At 46.6% G+C, this 18,910-nt stretch overlaps 1 protein-coding gene across 1 annotated transcript; it reads right to left on the bottom strand.

The window, feature by feature from the left end:
* Positions 1-2,047: 2,047 nt before the first annotated feature.
* LOC113220392 (EH domain-binding protein 1-like protein 1) lies at positions 2,048-18,503 on the bottom strand. Its single transcript, XM_026449389.2, has 3 exons — positions 18,296-18,503; positions 7,760-7,876; positions 2,048-2,617 (listed from the first exon to the last, which is right to left on the bottom strand). Exons 1-3 carry the CDS (start codon positions 18,389-18,391, stop codon positions 2,486-2,488), a joined length of 345 nt encoding a protein of 114 aa, XP_026305174.2. The 5' UTR covers positions 18,392-18,503; the 3' UTR covers positions 2,048-2,485.
* Positions 18,504-18,910: the final 407 nt, after the last annotated feature.

Genomic DNA, 18,910 nt, shown 5'->3' with positions numbered 1-18,910 from the left:
TGAGATTAAAAGCATAACAAATTTTTAAAACAAAATAATTCTTACTTCGATTTTCAAAAATACTTTAAGCCAAAGGAAACTCAGGATTCAAAAGAATAGGTATGGCTCATTTTATTCAATACTTAGATTTATAAAATGCATGTAAATCAGGCATTTCCAATTATTAATATTAGTGTATAAGACTGTTACACATTTTCAAAAGGCAGTTAAAGGTTACCTTTCACTATTTTCTACCTTCAGAAATGCTTTTCTTTGAAAGGAGGGAGAAAAAGTTTCCACTGAGATTAAGTCATCACACTCCAATTTTAAATCTCTCAGTTTACTCAGGCTGGACAGCAGGCTGGAGTGCAGTGCGGGGATCTTAGCTCACTGCAACCTCTGCCTACCAGGTTCAAGAGATTCCCCTGCCTCAGCCTCCAAAATAGCTGGGACTACAGGCGCGCACCACCACACCCAGCTAATTTTTGTATTTTTAATAGAGATGAGGTTTCAGCATGTTGGCCAGGATGGTCTCCATCGCTTGACCTCATGATCTGCCCGCCTTCACCTCCCAAAGTGCTGGGATTACAGGCATGAGCCACCACGCCCGGCCAACATCATCATCATCATCATCATTATTATTATTATTATTATTATGAGATGATGTCTTACTCTATCACCCAGGCTGGGGTACAGTGGCGCGATGTTGGCTCACTGCAACCTCCGCCTCCTGGGTTCAAGCGATTCTTGTGCCTCAGCCTCCCAAGTAGCTGGGATTACAGACGCATGCCACTATGCCTGGTTAATTTTTGTATCTTTAGTAGAGATGGGGGTTTCACCATGTTGATCAGGCTGGTATCGAACTTCTGACCCAGTGATCTGCCTGCCTCAGTCTCCCAAAGTGATGAGATTACAGGCATGAGCCACTGTGCCCAGCCAACATGAAGTTTTTAAGGATGGAAAGAACCTGAGCGAAAGTAGAATATGTCTGCTATATAATAGGTGTTCAGCTTATGTTTCAATAAATTCTCAATAAATTGAGAAAATGGATAAACACATTTGGAAAGGGCAATTTATTTTGTTTTTTGTTTTGTTTTGTTTGGAGTCTGGCTCTGTCGCCCAGGCTGGAGTGCAGTGGCACAATCTAGGCTCACTGCAAGCTCTGCCTCCCGGGTTCCCGTGATTCTTCTGTCTCAGCCTCCCGCGTAGCTGGGACTACAGGCGCCTGCCACCACGCCCGGCTAATTTTTATTCTTTGTATTTTTAGTAGAGACAGGGTTTCACTGTTGTTAGCCAGGATGGTCTCCATCTGCTGACCTCGTGATCCACCCACCTCAGCCTCCCAAAGTGCTGGGATTACAGGCATGAGCCACCGTGCCCGACCAGGAAGTGCAATATTTATTTATTTATGTATTTATTTATTTATTATTTTGAGACGGAGTCTCGCTCTGTTGCCCAGGTTGGAGTGCAGTGGCGAGAGCTCAGCTCACTGCAAGCTCCACCTCGGAGAAGTGCAATATTTTTCAAGAAAACTCCTGTAAAGTAAAGCAACACATTTGCAATAGTAATAATCATTTATATGTTCTCCCGTCTCACTAAGAGACCTGGGCCCCTGACCCCTCTGAGGTTTTCCCTCCCGGGTGCCATGGGCCTGCGGGCACCAGAAAGCCGGGGTCCCCAACAGGACGGCGTGCCGGCCTCCTTCGCCTGGCCATTACCTCTTCTTCCTATCCCTCTTGTTCAGGCCAGGGTCTCCAGAAGCCAGGACGCGCTCCACCCCAGGGACGTCGCCCGACCGGGCAGCTCTGTGGAGCTCGCAGAGATCTTCCAGGTGGATGTCCTGCTGGGGCTGGTCTACGGCGCCCTCATCGTGCTTGCTGTCGCTGCCCGCGCTGTCGCTTAACCAGCCGAAGGAGTCTGAGGACCACCGGTCCCCCAGGCAGCTTAAGGACAACTGGTCCTCCTGGCTCCCGACGCTAGGGGTCTTCCTCATGGCGGAGACTGTCGGTTTCGGAGACCCCTCAGACCCTCCCCGCTTTTCTCCGCCCCTGGAGGCCATCAGTAGAGAGCTACTGCCTGGGCCACAACCTCCCGGCAGGAAAGCCCGCGGTTTCCAATCTGTGAAAGGAGCACCGCCAAGCCAGAAATGCCAAGCCAGGCGATCACTGCCACACCAAGCCCAGCGACCACCGCCAAGCCAAGCACCGCCAAGCGATCACCGCCAAGCCAAGTGACCACCGCCAAGCCAAGCGACCACCGCCAAGCCAAACGATCACCGCCAAGCCAAGCGATCACCGCCAAGCCTCGCGGGTAAGGCCAAGCCCGTCCGTTACACACAGGTGCACCTGCGCACCTGTGACGTCACTGCACCTGAAGCTCCAGCCTCCCAGAAAAAATTCCTTGGTCTTCAGGTGGCGCTGCAGCTCTGGCGCCGGCCTGGGCTGGCGGGTCCTCCCTGGGAGGGCTCGGGGTGGCAGCGCCCAGCCTGCCTGTCATGAATGACGCCTCACAGAGCCGCAGGCGCACCTGCTCCTCGGCTTGCTCTGTTCAGGGGTGCAGGCCAGTTCCCGCCCCTGTGCCGCCATCGCTTGGCCGCTCCTGGCTTGGCCACCGCAGCGAAGTTGCCCCAGGGTCCGCGCTGCCAGGATGCAAGCGGAGTCAGATGACTGGGTCAGAGCCGGCTGTCCGCCCGGTGGGAAGGGCAGTCCGACGCCGCTGCCCGCCTAGCTTCTACTGGGCCTGCGCCTGGAGCCAGGGACCAGTTCTGGGCATTCTGCTGCCTTAGGATGGGGCCGAGCAGCCGCTGCCACCCTGTGCCGCAGCGCCACGCACATCTGCCCAGGGGCAGTGCGGCTAGTGACTCGGGCGGGTCGGGGAAGGCCAGGTGCCACCGAGGTGCTCGCCTCTAGTCAGTCCTGACTGTGCAGCCCGCGAGCACCAGTGAAATTTAAGAAAAGTGACAGCCGAGCACGGTGGCTCACACCTGTAATCCCAGCATTTTGGGAGGCCAAGGCGGGCGGATCACTTTAGGTCAGGAGTTCGAGGCCAGCCTGGCCAACATGGTGAAACCCTGTCTCTACTAAAAGTACAAAGATTTGCTGGGCATGGTGGCACGCGCCTGTAGTCCTAGCTACTCGGGAGGCTGAGACAGGAGAATCGCTTGAACCTGGGAGGCAGAGGTTGCAGTGAGCTGAGATGGCACCACTGCACTCCAGCCTGAGGGACAGAGTAAGATTGTCTCAAAACAGCAACAACAAAATGACAAAATCTTCCACGGGCTGTAAATCGCACCCTGTGATCATATATCTCTTTACTATCATAGAAGACATGCTTGTTAGTTTTTATCAAAAATTTCCTACTTAATACCAATGTCAAACAGACACAGTTTAATTGCTTCCATCCAGGTGGGGAAACTCATAATTTCTATACATTCTGGGCTATCAACAACTCTATCATATACTTTTTAGATTTTGATTTTCATAGAGTTTACAAACACGAAAGACTTCTCTTGGTGCCCTTTCTGATGAATGTGTAAATAATAATTTTTTAAAAATGCCCTGGCACTGAGCACACAGGGGAACATGGCTCCAAGCTGAGGCTGGACAGATGTGCCTCTCATCCTGATGATGCAAGGTGTGTGCTGCATTCACATCCACTTGCTTCCTGTGAAACCCAGCTTCTAACACACTTTTAGAAAATCTTCCCTGCTCTTTCCCCACTCTGCACTAGTAAGATTCCTCCCGTGTGCTCAGTTTTATACTGTATGGGTTTGCCTGTTGGGATATGTTATTTTGAAAACCCACACCTGTAACTGTGATAGATATGGCCTCTCTCACCAAAAAGAATGCCAGCATCCCCCAGGGCAAGCCACACACCAAGAAGTGGCGAAATGTCACTGCAGCCACTGTGGCTTCTCCAGAGTGTGGCCAGGATGGGGAATTTAGGAAACAGGAGGCTGGTTGTTCCTTCAGGGAGTGGCAAATGGGCTGTAATTAGCAAATAAAATCCTAGGCTCTGGGACACAACCCAACTCAAGATTACTGTGAGGCCAAATAGATCCTAAAATGAAAAATACCAGACATCCAGGGCCGACTTGGACTCTCATCACAGACCCGCAGTCTCCCACATGCTGCCTTCCACACTCCCTGGTGGTTGGGTGATCGGTCTGGGGAAGAAATTCAACTCTGCATGTAGGGAACAGGGGCCTATGCCACGGCCTCAGCCTGCCCCCACTGCATGCTGCCACAGCTGCGGGAGGTCTGGGCAGCTGCTGGAGGAGCCTCTGCCCTCAGAATCGCAGAGACTAGCACCAGACACAGGGGCTCTGGCCCAGGAGGCAAGGCTCACAGTTTGGAGCCTGAGAGCAAGCACTATTAGGTCCATAATTTTCCAACAGAGCCATGCTGATTCCAGGACAAAGCAGCCAGTCTGTGTGGATGACTGCAGGGAGTGATGCCCACACGGAGGACACGGATGTGTGCATGTGTGGGCTTCACCCAGCAGTGTTAAGAAGGCCTTCTGACTATTTTCAGTGCTTTCATGCCCACTATTTCCTCAGTTATCTCCAAACGGCCTATCAGAAAAGCAGAGACTAAGACGTCAAGAGGGCAGGGAGGGAATGAATGCATAGATCACACCTGTGACCCGTGAGGCCGCTGCAGCCTGTGGCCCCAACTCAGGCCGCCTCTCTGGCTGCTCCTTCCCGATCCCCTTTGCTGTGTCCTCCTCCTCTACCTCCACGACAAACACTGGGGTTCCCAGGTGTGTTCCTTGGTTCTCCCTCTCTGTGCTTCCCTAAGACCAAAGGACTGGGTGCTCTCCTCCAGTCTGACGACTTTAAATTCCATTTGTGCCCATGCTGTCCAACATGGCAACCACACATGATGTGGCTACTTAAATTAAATTTGAAATTAAAAATTCGGTCTTCAGTCACATCTACCACATTTCAAGTGCTCAAGAGCAGGTATGGTTGGTGGTTGCCCTGTGGGCAGTGCAGATACAGAACATTCCCATCATCTCAGGAACCTGAATTAGACAGCATGGATCTCTTCATGGACGACCCCCAGATCTGTTTCCAGCTCTGCTCTCCCATCCAGCTCTGGATTTGCTGCGCAATTGCCTGCCTGCCATCACCACCTGCGTATTTCACAGTACCTCAGACTTCACATGATTTAAACACCTTTCCCCCAGAATGTTTAATAATCCTGTCCAGCCTGCTTCACAAATGAAGCACCCCACAGAAAAGTAATTTAAAGATTTTAATACATTCTGTGATGGTTAATTGTATGTGTCAACTTGGATGGGCATGGTACCCAGATATTTGGCCAAATATTATTCTAGATGTTTCTGTGAAGCTTTTTTGTTTGTTTGTTTCAGACAGGGTCTCTGTCACCCAGGCTGGACAGCAGTGGTGCAATCACAGCTTTGCTACAGCCTCAAACTCCCAGCATCAAGTGACTCTCCCACCTCAGCCTCCTGAGTAGCTGGGACCTCAGATGTGTGCCACCAAGCCCAGCTAATTAAAAAAAATTTTTTTTGTAGTAATGGGGGTCTCCCTATGTTGCCTAGGCTGGTCTTAAACTCCTGGGTTCAAGTGATCCTCCTGTCTTGGCCTCCCAAAGTGCTGGGATTACAAGTCTGAGCCCCCATGCATGGCCTGACAACAGACTTTGGGCAAAGCAAATGACCCCACTTAGAGTGGGTGGGCCTCATCTAATCAGGCAAAGGCCTTAATAGAAAAGGCTACCCTCACCCAAGAAGAGGGAATCCCACCAGCAAATGGCCTTCACATTGGGACTGCAGTATTAGCTCTTCCCTGAGTCTCCAGCCTGCTGGCTTACCCTGCAGATGTTGGACTTGCTAGCTTCTATAATCTTGAGCTAGTTCCTTAGAATATATCTCTCTCCCTGGCCCCCACCCCTCCACACCCCCACCTCCACACACACACACACACACACACACACACACACACACTCCCTCTCTCTTTTGGTTTTGCTTCTCTGGAGAATTCTAACACCTTAAAAAACTAAATTACTTTGCTCAGTTATTGTCATTGCTATGACCCTTCTTTGTACTTTATTTAAATCCTGATGTGGGATAATCGAAACAGAGCTTTTAAACATATCTATGCCCTCCCCATCTCAGAAAATGGCCCTTTCAAACTAGACACCAGGGCATCATCTTTGACTCCTTCCTCTCCTCCTCCCCTACAACCAATCTGTCACTAAGTCCAGTTGATTCTGTCTGAGACATATTTTGAATCATTCTAGGTCTTTCCATCTGCGTTGCTACCACCCTAGTGGTTAGTGGGTGAGGCCAAACCAGAGCTGTGGGGAAGCTCTGCAGCCTCTACCTCTCGGACTCCCCGGATCAGCCCAGCTACAGGGTCTTCCCCTCGGCTTCCCTGGGTCAGCACAGTCTCTCTGGCCCCACTAACCACATCCAGCCAACCAGTCTTCTTCCATGGCCTGGACAACACCAAGGTGTTCCCCAGCAGCTGCAGCTGCTCCATAGCCCTGGCTCTGCACTGCTGCCTCCTCTACCTTCCAATGCCAGTTTCTTTTTTTCTTTTTCTGTTTTTTTTTGAGACGGAGTCTTGCTCTGTTGCCCAGGCTGAAGTGCAGTGGTGCGATCTTGGCTCACTGCAACCTCCGCCTCCTGGGTTCAATCAATTCTCCTGCCTCGGCCTCCCAAGTAGCTGGGATTACAGGTGTGCACCACCACACCCAGCTAATTTTTGTGTTTTTAGTAGAGATGGGGTTTCATCATATCGTACACGCTGCTCTCAAACTCCTGAACTCAGGTGTCCACCTGCTTCGGGCTCCCAAAGTACTGGGATTACAGGCGTGAGCCACTGTGCCCAGCCCCGACGCCAGTTTTGACATCACTGCTGCAGTCTCCCTGGTCTAAATGTGATCCCCGTCACTCAGTCTCACAGCACTGAGTTTCTCTCTGGGCTCTTTGACCACTTATCCTTGCTCATTTATAATTTTACTTGTTATAAATCTACTCGCTTGCTTATTGTCTGTCTAGCTCATGAGAGCACAGAACATCTCTACTGTTTATTGTTTTCTTATGACAGTGCCCAATGCTAGGTCAGGGGTTGGCAAACTGCTGACCATGGGCCAAATCTGGCTCATAGCCTGTTTTTGTAAACAAAGTTCTGTTGGCACACAGCCATGCCCATTCATTCACAAAGTGATCAATGGCCTCTTTAGCCCGATGGTAGAGTTGGATAGTTGTGACTGAGACCAACTGACCCACTGAGTCTATTACGTGGCCCTTAACAGGGAAAATTTTCCAACCCTTGTTATGGTGATTGTAGTAAAATAAACAAATATAAGTAAAGAGGTTATGTGGATCTGATCTGTGTTGGGTTAAACAGTCACACAGATTTCTTAATGTAGGACTTCTTGAAGTCTTTAACGTGTTAACAGGCACCATGCTCTCTGAAAATGTGATGCAATATACAGTGTCCCAGACTTATCTGAGCAGGGAATTCTTTTTGTTGGTGCTTGCTGGTTCTTTGGAATAGACTTTGAAAAATGCTGGCCAAGGTCTTGAAACCATGAAGGTGAGATTCCTCAGAAGGGAAGCTGAGGAAGATTTGCTGAGGATGGGATTCCACGGTGCAGTCACACATTCACGAGTAATCTATACCTGGTATCAATACCCCAACTTCTACTTCAGGCCTGTTAGCCCCTCCCACAGTGGGGTTTCTCAATTAGGAATCCCCCTGCATTTCCTAGGGGATAACCAAGGTGACACAGCCATGACTTACTTTCTCCTGACTGTTCAGCTCCTGGTAGGGGATGTGGGCAGGCAGGTAGGTGTGGAGCAGAGCACAGAAGGCCAGGCCATCGCTCCAGCTGCTGCTGAAATTGGTGATGTCAATGTTCTGCAGGAGAGAAAAGTCGTAATAAACAAATACTATTGCAAACTGTGCAGTATCACAGATGAGGAAGACTGGGATGGGAATCTACCTTTGCATTTTTCAGTAAGGCAACATAAGAATAAACTTCCCAAATTTGCTCAGAGTACATTTCATTTTGATACCAGGAATGGCCTGGTGTTGCCCAACTCCATTCACAAGATAGCACTGAGGAAAAGCCTTCAGTACTCAAAACAGTAGAGGATTTCTGTCCATCCCTCAGGACAGTCATCAAAGGCTCAAAGATATCTTATTCTCAAATTAACCCGCCTGATTAGTTTTGTATATGCCAGCATTTCCCAGACTCATGTGGTCAAGGAAGAATCACTATCACCATCATCATCATTGCCACCATCATCATCACTACCTTCATAACGATTACCATCATCCCCACCACCATCATCATACCTTCATAACAATTACCATCATCCCCACCACCATCATACCTTCATAACCATTCCCATCATCACTACCATCATCATCACTACCTTCATAACCATCACCATCATCACTACCATCATCATTCCCACCACCATCATCACTACCTTCATAATCGTTACCATCATCCCCACCACCATCATCACTACCATCACTACCACCATCACCATCTCTGTATAATCCCAATTCACAACAAGCAGACCAAGATGAGAAGGTCTTAAAGACCTACAAGGCTGTCTCTGGATTGCTCTTCCTACCACATTCTTCTCCCCATCATTTAGGAGGCTTCTCAGGGGGAAAAGAAAACCCTTCCTGCTCAGCAGCCCCCTGTCAGCTTGCCAAACAAGCAGGGGGCATGAGACTGCACGGGAAGAAAGAAGCTCCTCCTTCAGGATGGGTGCAGCTCCCAGCAGCTGCTTGGTGCACAGTGATAAGGAAACTAAAATTCAACTCTAGCCAGGCATGATGGCTCACGCTTGTATTCTCAACACTTTGGAAGGCTGAGGTAAGTGGATCACCTGAGGTCAAGAGTTTGAAACCAGCTTAACCAAGCCGGTTAAACCCTGTCTCTACTAAAAATACAAAAATAAGCTAGGGGTGGTGGTGGGCACCTGTAATCCTAGCTACTTGGGAGGCTGGGGCAGGCAAATGCCTTGAACCTGGGAAGTAGAGGTTGCAGTGAGCTGAGACTGCACCACTGCACTCCAGCCTAGGTAATGCACTGTCTCAAAAAAACAAACAAACAAAAAAAATTCAATTCTAAGTCCCTGCCCATGGCGACGGTGGCTTCTGAAGACTCCTGTGCAGGTCCCCTAGGCCAGCTGGGGACTCCAGTACATCCCCACCTCTTAGATCCTCAGTCCTGTCACCCACCTGCTCACCCCAACAAGGTTTTCTTCCCTGGATCCACAATATTTGTCCCAAATGAAGCATCAGGTTCCCAAGCCTGCTAAAGCTGGGAGCTCAGGTTGTTTAAGCAGGCGCCTTGCAACAGACTGCAGAAGCGGGGCATAGCTTGGGCTTGGCTGAGTTTTAGGTCTGTGTTGGGTTTTGGGACAAGAAGAATTGGGCAAGTCTAGGGTTCCTTCCTGCAGTCTTCCCACAGTCACTGAGGAGCTCTTCCTCTTCATGCCCTGTCCTGGGAAATGCGAAGCCAAAAAACTTGGAAAGCTGTGGTGGGTGCTGGCTCCCTCCCACAGGGTGGACACCGACCACTGTTCCTTCCCTCTGCCCAGATGGCCAAATGCAGCCCTACAACAAGTTAACTCTCTGACTGCCCTGGGAAGGTCATTTAGGGTGTTTCTGTCAGAATCAATTTGTAGCTGAAAAGGAGAGGCAGGGTGAAGAGGAATAAGGCATGACATTAAGATGGAATAAGAGAAGGAGGTTTGATGGAATTCTCCTCAAAGTGTGTGTAAAGAGATTCTGGAGAACATGCATAGGTGGAGATGTATACTAAAATACGGTACCATGTTTCCCGTGAAATTTCCCTAGGGTTCTGGAAGCAAATAATCTTAGGAAAAAAAAAAAAGCCTATAATCTCATTTAGCTTTTTATCTAGATTTTTGAGGGTTATTTCAAGCTAGCCTGACCCTTAGCAATAAGGTTGGTGAAATATCTCATTTGAAACTGAGGTCAAAAGAGATGGTGTCACATGTCACATGTAGGGTTTACCTGAATGACATGGATACAAGGATATACCTGAATGACATAGATATAAGTAATCTGTCCCTGTCTTCCCAGCAAACCTCTTCTCAGTTTCAGTCAGTGTCCAGGATGACCCTGGTGGGCCCCAGAATGTCCCCCAAAAGCACCAGCTTTCAGGAAGACAGTATGTTCTGGAGTCTGCTTTGCAGTTACATTTCCCCAGCAAGGAGTATCTGGCTGAAAGCAACACACAACCTTAATAACGTCTCTTCATCTTGGCTTTCATGACTCAAGCACAACCAACTTTCAGCAGTTGCTAAGCACATCAGCATTATGTAAAAGCCTGAGGATGCCTTTTATTGGGAGGGCCCCATCTTGTAACTTCTGGGGCCACTGGGAAGCTGATCCCGTGTGTGGACTTTTGGCTTCAAAGTCTCTTTGGGTTTAGCAGCTACCTGATGGGAGCTGGACACTGCTTTAGAAATGGGGAATGCTTTGATTTTACACTTTCTGAAGAGGTTTGTAGGTTAGGGAGGCTGAGGTGGGTGGATCACCTGAGTTTGAGACCAGCCTGGCCAATTTAGTGAAACCCCATCTCTACTAAAAAGACAAAATTAGCTCGGTGTGGTGGTGGGCACCTGTAATCCCAGCTACTCAGGAAGCTGAAGCAGGAGAATTGCTTGAACCTGGGAGGTGGAGGTTGCAGTCAGCTGAGATCGTGCCACTGCACTCTAGCTGGGGTGACAGAGACTCCACCTCAAAAAAGAAAAAGCAGAAGGAACAAAAACCAGGAAGTGGTGGTGGGGGGGTGCCCCATCCAGTTCACTGAAATCATTCAAGCCAGATGTTATGGACGTCCAACCCTGGGAAGGTGAAAACAAGGAGGGCCTCTTTCAGAGGGTCTGGTTTCTGCTTTCCTCTTGGGAAAGGCAGAGAGCACTGTGGCCCCTGCCAGTACTGAGCTCCCCCTTCCTTCCTCTACCATGCACAGGCTGCCAGAGACCCTGTCTCCAGACCCATCTCTTGCAGTGCTGACTTGGATGATGGAAAGCCAGGCTTTATATCCAGAAACCCATTTTGATGTTTACATTATGCTGATCTCAAGGCAACCACGTACACAAGGCAAGCACTTGCCCTGCCTGAAGTGTTCTTTCCCAAGAGCAATGATGACGGATACAAGATTGTTTCCAACAGAAAGACCACATTTTCAATAGAAAACCAAATGCTCAATGAGTAAGACCAAAGTCCTTTAAGCATGAGTCCCTTGGCTGGGCATGGTGGCTCACGCTGTAAACCCAGCACTTTGGGTGCAAACATTCTTGTTTATTACTGAATTTAGTTAAGGACACAGAAGGTGTTATCTTCCTGCCAAATCAGTTTTCTGTTAACTTAGGCAATAGATTCAGCCCACTACACACTCTTCCCTTAAACATCTGCAGTGCTTAACAACCTACTGAAGTCTCAAAAAGAAATTGATATGTGGGTGGGGCTGCTGGTGATAAATCCCACATTGTGAAATGTTTTCCCTCTTTTTGATTAGAAGCTCAAATCTACCTCAGATTTCCTCAGAGTTTACCCGACTCTCAGCTTCATCATATCATCTCGAGGAATCTGGTGGATTCTATGTCAGTTTTTTCTCTGTGTGGTAGCCTGGAAACTCTGTGAAGGCAGGGAGCTGGAGTGCTGGTATGAATTTCATTTGTTTCCTGTCTTAACGGGTATAAGTCCACTGCCTGGTAAATCATTGTATAATATATTTTTTCTGTTTTCTTTTTGGTTGTTTCAGGCAAGAAGGTAAATCAGTACTTGCTGTCCATTGTGGCCAGAAGCAGATTGCAGCAGAGCTTCAGTACCTGCTGTCGACTGGCTAGAATACTTCTCTACCCCTTTGCTTAACTGCCTCCTTCTCACCCTTCATTTCTCAGTGTAGTCATCTCTTCCTCAGGGAAATCTTCCCTGGACCCAGTATAGATCAAATTCTCCTATGTGATCATAGAACTCTGTTTTCTTATACCATCTGTCTGAATTCATAATTGTCATTTTTGTTGTCTTTGCTCCTCACTACACTTAAGGCTAAATGAGAGTAGCGGTCTTGTCTGTTTTATCTGCAGAGCTTAGTAGAATGTCTGCCACATTGTAGGCATTCAGTGCATATTTGTTCAATGTATGAAGAAGAAAACGTTAAAAATGCACAGTTTTTTATACCGAAAAAGTACTCATATATTTTATTTCTACCTTGTTTTCTCCCTGACAGATTCTGTTAGCCTACCAAGAATCCAAGACACATTTTGTTTATGTGAACGCTTACTGAAACTTAATTATCATCACTGTGACCGACTTACAGTAAAAATTAAACACATGGAAAATACGGTCAGTGTACTACAAAATGAGCTATCTGAAACAAAAAAGACAACATTACAGTTAGAGCTTCAAAAAATTGAATGGGAGAAAGAGCTGTACGATTTGAGGTATGACATTCTAGTTCTAAAGAAATACTTATACTGAAGACAATATATCAGAATTTTTGTAATTGCTGACTTACCTTCTGCAGATGAGTGAGGGAGAAACATTTTTGGTCTTGCGGAATATGAAATTCTTGGAAATAAAACAAATTATTAACTGTGAACTCTTCCAATAAATAAATGTATATTCTTTGCAATCTTAATGTCCATATAGAAGTCCACCATATAAAATCTTGTTATTCGTTTAACAAATTGTAATTTGGGTTTTAAAATTATCTTGTTCTTATAATTAATGATGTAAGGAATATCTTTTATCATCATCATTATTTGTAGGCACAGGGTCTCACTCTGTGCCTGGGGCTGGACTTCACTGGTGTGACCATACTTCCCTGCAGCCTTGAACTCCATCCTCTGCCTCAGCGTCCTAAGTAGTTAGGACTCCAGGTGCACATTCCCATGCTTGGCTAACTTTTAAGTGTTTTGTAGAGACAGGGTATCACTATGTTGCTCAGGATGATCTCCAACTCCCGACCTCAAGCATTCCTTCTGCCTTGGCCTCCCATATCATTAGTATGACAGGCATAAGCCATCATGCCCAGCCCAGAACATTTTTTATATAAATCTTTTTCTACATTCCTAAACTGTTTACTTTGAATAAATTCTCTAATATAGAATTATTTGGTTGAAATACATGAACTTTTTAAAAAGAACTTGGATCATTATTTCTTATTTTTTCACAAGAATGTTTGTGTTAATTTATAGTTCAACCAACAGAGCATGAACTGGTCACTTTTCTAAACCCAAAGTAATTTTTTAAAAATTTATACAGTTTTGGCCGGGCGTGGTGGCTCACGCCCGTAATCCCAGCACTTTGGGAGGCCGAGGTGGGCAGATCACAAGGTCAGGAGATCAAGACCATCCTGGTCAACACAGTGAAACCCCGTCTCTACTAAAAAAAAATACAAAAAATTAGCTGGACGTGGTCCTGGGCGCCTGTGGTCCCAGCTACTCGGGAGGCTGAGGCAGGAGAATGGCGTGAACCCGGGAGGCAGAGCTTGCAGTGAGCTGACATCGGCACCCCTGCACTCCAGCCTGGGTGACAGGGCGAAACTCTGTCTCAAAAAAAAAAAAAAATTATACAGTTTTATTCTTTTTGAAAACTTTTTTAAAAATGTCATAGCTTTAGGGATACAAGTGGTTTTCGGTTAAATGGATGAATTGTATGGTGGTGAAGTCTGGGATTTTAGTGAGCCCATCACCCAAGTAGCACACATTGTACCTCAGTAGGTAGTTTCTCATCTCTCACCCTCCTCCCACACTCACTCCCCCACTTCCGATTCTCCGATGTCCATTATACCACTCCGTCTGCATTTGTGTACCCATAACTTAACTCCCTATTATAAGTGAGAACATGGTTTTATTTGGCTTTCCATTCCTGAGTCAGTTCACTTAGAATAATGGCCCCCAGTCCCTTCCAAGTTGCTGCAAAAGACATTATTTCATTCTTCTTATGGCTGAGTAGTACTCCATGGTGTATGTATACCACATATTATTTATTCCATTCATTGGCTGATGGACACTTAGGTTGATTCCATATCTTTGCAATTGTGAAATGTGCTGCTATAGACACACATTTGCAGGGGTCTTTTTGATATAACAATTTCTTTTCCTTTGGGTAGCTACCCAGTAGGGGATTGTTGGATTGAATGATAGCTCTATTTTAGTTCTTTGAGAAATCTCTCTACTGTTTTTCATAGAGGTTGTACTAATTTACATTCCTACCAGCAATGTATAAGCATTCCCTTTTCACCACATCTGCACCAACATCTAATGTTTTTTGACTTTTTAATAATGAGCTTTCTGGCTGGAGTAAGGTGACATCTCTTTGTTGTTTTAGTTTGTATTTCCCTGAATATTAGTGATATTGAGCATTTTAAAATATGTTTGTTGGCCACTTGTGCATCTTCTTTTGAAAAATATCTGTTCATGTCATTTGTGTACTTTTTGTTGGGATTATTTTCATTTTTCTTGCTGATTTGTTTGTCCTTTGTCAGATGCACAGTTTGCAAATATTTTCTCCTATTCTGTAGGAGAAAATTATTATAATGTTTAACCTACATAGTATAGCTTATTGGATACTAAAGCAGGACTTTGTTAAACTCTTAGCATGCAGTGGATCATCTACTGTGGTCACTGTATGAGGTGGGTGCTTTGCCATTCCCAGCTGTAGCCCCAGCCCTCAGCACTGGGCCTGGTATAAGTTAAGTAGTTTATTGATATTTCTTGAGTGAATGAATGGAGGTGAAAGTCAGCAAGCAAGGTAGCCTGATTTGGACAAGTAATTTTATTTTATTTTTATTTTATTTATTTATTTTTTTTGAGAGAGAGTTTCACTTTTGTCACCCAGGCTGGAGTGCAATGGTGCGATCTCAGCTCACTGCAACCTCCACCTCTTGGGTTCAAGCCATTCTCCTGCCTCAGCCTCCTCAGTAGCGGGGATTACAGGCGCCCGCCACCACACCCGGCTAATTTTTTTATATTTTCAGTAGAGATGGGGGTTTCCCCATGTTGGCCAGGCTGGTCTTGAACTCCTGACCCCAGGTGATCTACCTGCCTCGGCCTCCCAAAGTGCTGGCATTACAGGTGTGAGCCACCGCACCTGGCTCATAGACAAGTAATTTTAAAAGCCCAGAAGACATTAACTATTCACTTGGACAAGCTAAAAACAATGGATGGTGCCTGGTATTGGATGCTCTTCCATCTTCCTGGTGAGACTCCAAATTGGTACAAAATTTCAGGGAACAAAATTTTAAAAGGGCATATCCTTTGACCAAACAAGCTTACTTCTAGAAATTTAACACGAGGAAATACTTGGGCAAAGGTAGAAAGACAGGTTATGTATTAATAGCAGAAAGTGCCCAGAATGAGGGGTTAAGAGAAAATAATGGTTCATCCATATCACAATAGCTCATAATCCCTGTGGCTAATAGAAAGTGGTTGTCAACTGTGTGCCAGATAACTCACGTGGCCATCAAGATACCCCTATGACGTAGATGCTGTTATTATTCCTATTTTGTAGATGAGGAGACAGGTATAGAGAGATTAAAAAACTTGTTGAGGTCACACAGCTGGTGAGGAGAGAAGGAATTTGGATCTAGGTGCTGGTTCCCAAGTCTACAGTCTTTCATTCACGGCTCATATCATGATGATGTCGACCTGAATTCATCAACAGGGAATCATGCCTGTAATAAATTGTTACAGGGAAAAGGCGTATTGGAAAGAGTGGCTCTCCACATGGGATAATGGCAAATATCTTGTTAATTTTTTCTTCTTTCTCATTTGAATTTTTCTTACAATGTGTAAATATTATTATGCTTACAAAAGACAATGAAGTTCTTAGTCCCAGCTGCTGGGGAGCTCGAAGCAGGAGAACTGCTTGAACCCAGAAGGCAGAGGTTGCAGTGATCCGAGATCACGCCACGGCACTCAAGCCTGGATGACAGAGTGAGACTCAGCCTCAGGGGAAAAAAAAAAAAAAAAGACAATGAAGTTCTTTTCATTTGGGGGGAAAATAGAAAAAGGAGAAAAGAGGTTGGGTGCGGTGGCTCACGCCTATATTCCCAGCACTTTGGGAGGCCAAGATGGGTGGATCACTTGAGGTAAGGAGTTCAAGACCAGCCTGGCCAACATGGCAAAACCCAGTCTCCAGTAAAATTACAAAAATTAGCTGGGTGTGGTGGTGTGCACTGTAGTCCCAGCTACTTGGGAAGCTGAGGCAGGAGAATAGCTTAAACCCAGGAGGTGGAGGTTGCAGTGAGTCAAGATTGCGCCACTGTATTCCAGTCTGGACAACAGAGCAAGACTCCGTCTCAAAAAAAGAAAAAAGAAAAGAAAAAGGAGAAAAGCTGGAGGATGCAGGAAAGGACTCGATAGAAACTTTCAAGGCCTCCTTGGCTGGTGACCTGGCCTTGGCCTCCGCTGCTTCCTACAGCCAGGCCAGCTACCATCCTCCTCCACTGGGGAAAAAGGGGTGCCTTGTTTTTCTTCCCTGATGACCAGACAGGCGAGGGCAGAGAGGCAGCTACAAAAGCTTCCTCGGTGTCTCATACTCATGGACTCCATCTAAAGATTACTCCTCACCCCCAACCATCATATGGCTGCTAATATTAGTGCTCATTTTTCCACTGAGGAAACAGAAACTTAGAGGTGGAGGGATCTGTCCAAGGTCATTTCCACAATGAGGAGAAGAGGCAGGAAGCAGGCTCCATCCTAGTGATGGACAGCTAAGTCCCTGTTTTTCCATTTGCACAACCATTTGAAGGAGAATCCTGTGTTTTCTGTTACGCCATACTGCTGAAAAATTTCTATCAAACTATAGCAAAGATTCTTTTCCTTCCTTTAAAACATGTTGAAGGGAAATGTCTTAGACCTGAGCATCTCGATTTATAGTCAATATGTTGCAGTTTAGCCCTTGAATATGGCCGATGACGTGTTGCAGCAAGCTGAGCACTTCTATTACAAGCAAAGACTCTGACTACAAACCTCCAAGTGGGCAAGGGATTATTAAGTTTAGCAATGGACTAACCAAAAACTGCATTCGTGTGGAACTGACCACGGGCTTCACATTATGCTTTTGTTCCTTTCTTGCTCATAACCCATTGTATAACAAAATATGCCCAAACTTGGGCTTTAATAAAAAATTTCTTAGCTCTCAATTTTTTTGTGGTTTGATTGGGCTTAGCTAGGTGGCTCTTGCTTGGGGTCCTTCATAAAGTTGCAGTCAGGTGGTGGCTGGGGCTGCAGTCACCTGGTGGGTCATCTTGGCTGAACACCTACTGTGGCACACTCCTATGACCCAAACCCCAAAGATAAAGAGAATGAGAGATTTGACATCAGCCTACAAGAGATTTCAATAGTCCTTGGAGAATGGATGGCAGATGGAAGAGTGGTATTGCTATAACAGAACAAACGAAACTACAAACTAAGTGCCACAGTGCGGGAAACTATTGAGGGGCAAGTCACCCCAATGCAGAACCCTGGACGCAGTGATACACTGGAGCTAGCTCATTCTGGTTAATGAGAGTGGATTTAAAAAAATTCAAGGCCGGGTGTGGTGGCTCATGACTGTAATCCCAGCGCTTTGGAGGTTGAGGTGGGAGGCTCACTTGAGCCCAGTTCGAGGCGGCAGTGAGCTATGATTGCACCACTGCACTGCAGCCTGGGTAACAGAGCAAGACTCTGTCTCTTAGAAAAGTTTGGGGTTTTTTTCCAGTAATATCCTTGTATGGTGCAAACACTATATAATGCTGTGCTACTGCCCATTTTCTTTCCAGTAAGGAAAAGGCCCTCAATTTTCCAGACATTTCTTGAGTACCATACTTGTGCCAGGCCCTGGGAAACAGTGATCAGCAGGAGGGACAAAGAGCCTACCCTCATGGGGCTTACAGTGTACAGGGGCTGAGGTGGTGATATTTGTCAAATAATCACCCAAACACTTAATTAGAAATCGTGATAAGCCCAATGAAAGAAAAGTATATGAAACTTAATTGGGAAGGGGGTGGTTTAGGGAAGACTCGAAAGTGACAACGGAGCTATCAAGTTCAAGAAGGAGTTAGTTGGGGAGGGGGCTGCAGGAAGAAGTGCATGCCTGGAGGCAGGAACAGCATGTGTCCCAGTAGTTCAGGGTGGGGGGCCCGGGCTGGTGAGAAAGGGCAATGGAGAAGGAAGCAGAGGAGACGGTGCAGACACTGCAAGTGCTAGAAACCCGATCCACACTGGCTTCAGAGGGTGGAGGGGAGGTTCTTCTTGGCTTCCATAATAGAAATGTCTAGGGACCTACCGACTTCAGATTCAACGCAAACGCATCTGGGCCTGGTCTGTATCCCTCCCTCTCGCTTCTCTCAGCATCTTCCTTAGGCGGTTCCCCTCCTGGCATTCCAAGAGCTGCAGCATCAGCAGGAGAGAGTGAGCCTACTTCCACAGTCCTGGCACAGGGATGGAGAAGGTGTTTCGTGGGTTCCGATTGGCCCAGTAGCCTATCTTTGGAGCGAATCAGCTAGCGGAGAGGGATGAACTGCTCTGATTGGCCAGATCCAGTCACATGCCAACATGTGACGCGCGGAATCTACGCCAGCCGCAGCAGAGGGGTGGGGGTTGTGATCGGAGTTAGATCCCAGCGCAGAAGGGACGTGAGCCCAGCCGAAGTACCGCAGAAGAGGAATCAATTTTGGTATGCAGATAATCACTGGCCTGTGTGTCCCTGTAAAGTTGTCAGGCAAACAAAATGTTTCAAACAACTCCATTTCACGAAGTCTCAACTAATTTATGATTCGTTAGTTGAGATGTTTGTATTCTTCCTTTCTAAAATAAGATGTTGGACTGTAAAGACTCTAGCTAGCTCTACAACCTCTGATGAATGATTTCATGCCTCATTATTGTCAAAACTCCAAAGCAG

This window comes from Piliocolobus tephrosceles, chromosome 16 (genome assembly GCF_002776525.5).
Source record: "Piliocolobus tephrosceles isolate RC106 chromosome 16, ASM277652v3, whole genome shotgun sequence".
Classification (NCBI taxonomy): domain Eukaryota; kingdom Metazoa; phylum Chordata; class Mammalia; order Primates; family Cercopithecidae; genus Piliocolobus; species Piliocolobus tephrosceles.
The sequence above is the reverse complement of the archived record's forward strand: the minus strand, read 5'-3'. Positions and strand labels throughout refer to the sequence as shown.

Excerpts from the sequence above, each read along its gene's own strand:
- LOC113220392 (XM_026449389.2), bottom strand. The coding sequence starts at position 18,391 with ATGCCAGGAGGGGAACCGCCTAAGGAAGATGCTGAGAGAAGCGAGAGG. Across the intron at positions 7,877-18,295 it reads TTGCGTTGAATCTGAAGTCG|AACATTGACATCACCAATTT; the intron begins GTAGGTCCCTAG and ends TCTCTCCTGCAG. Across the intron at positions 2,618-7,759 it reads AGCTGAACAGTCAGGAGAAA|CGCGGACCCTGGGGCAACTT; the intron begins GTAAGTCATGGC and ends GCATCCTGGCAG.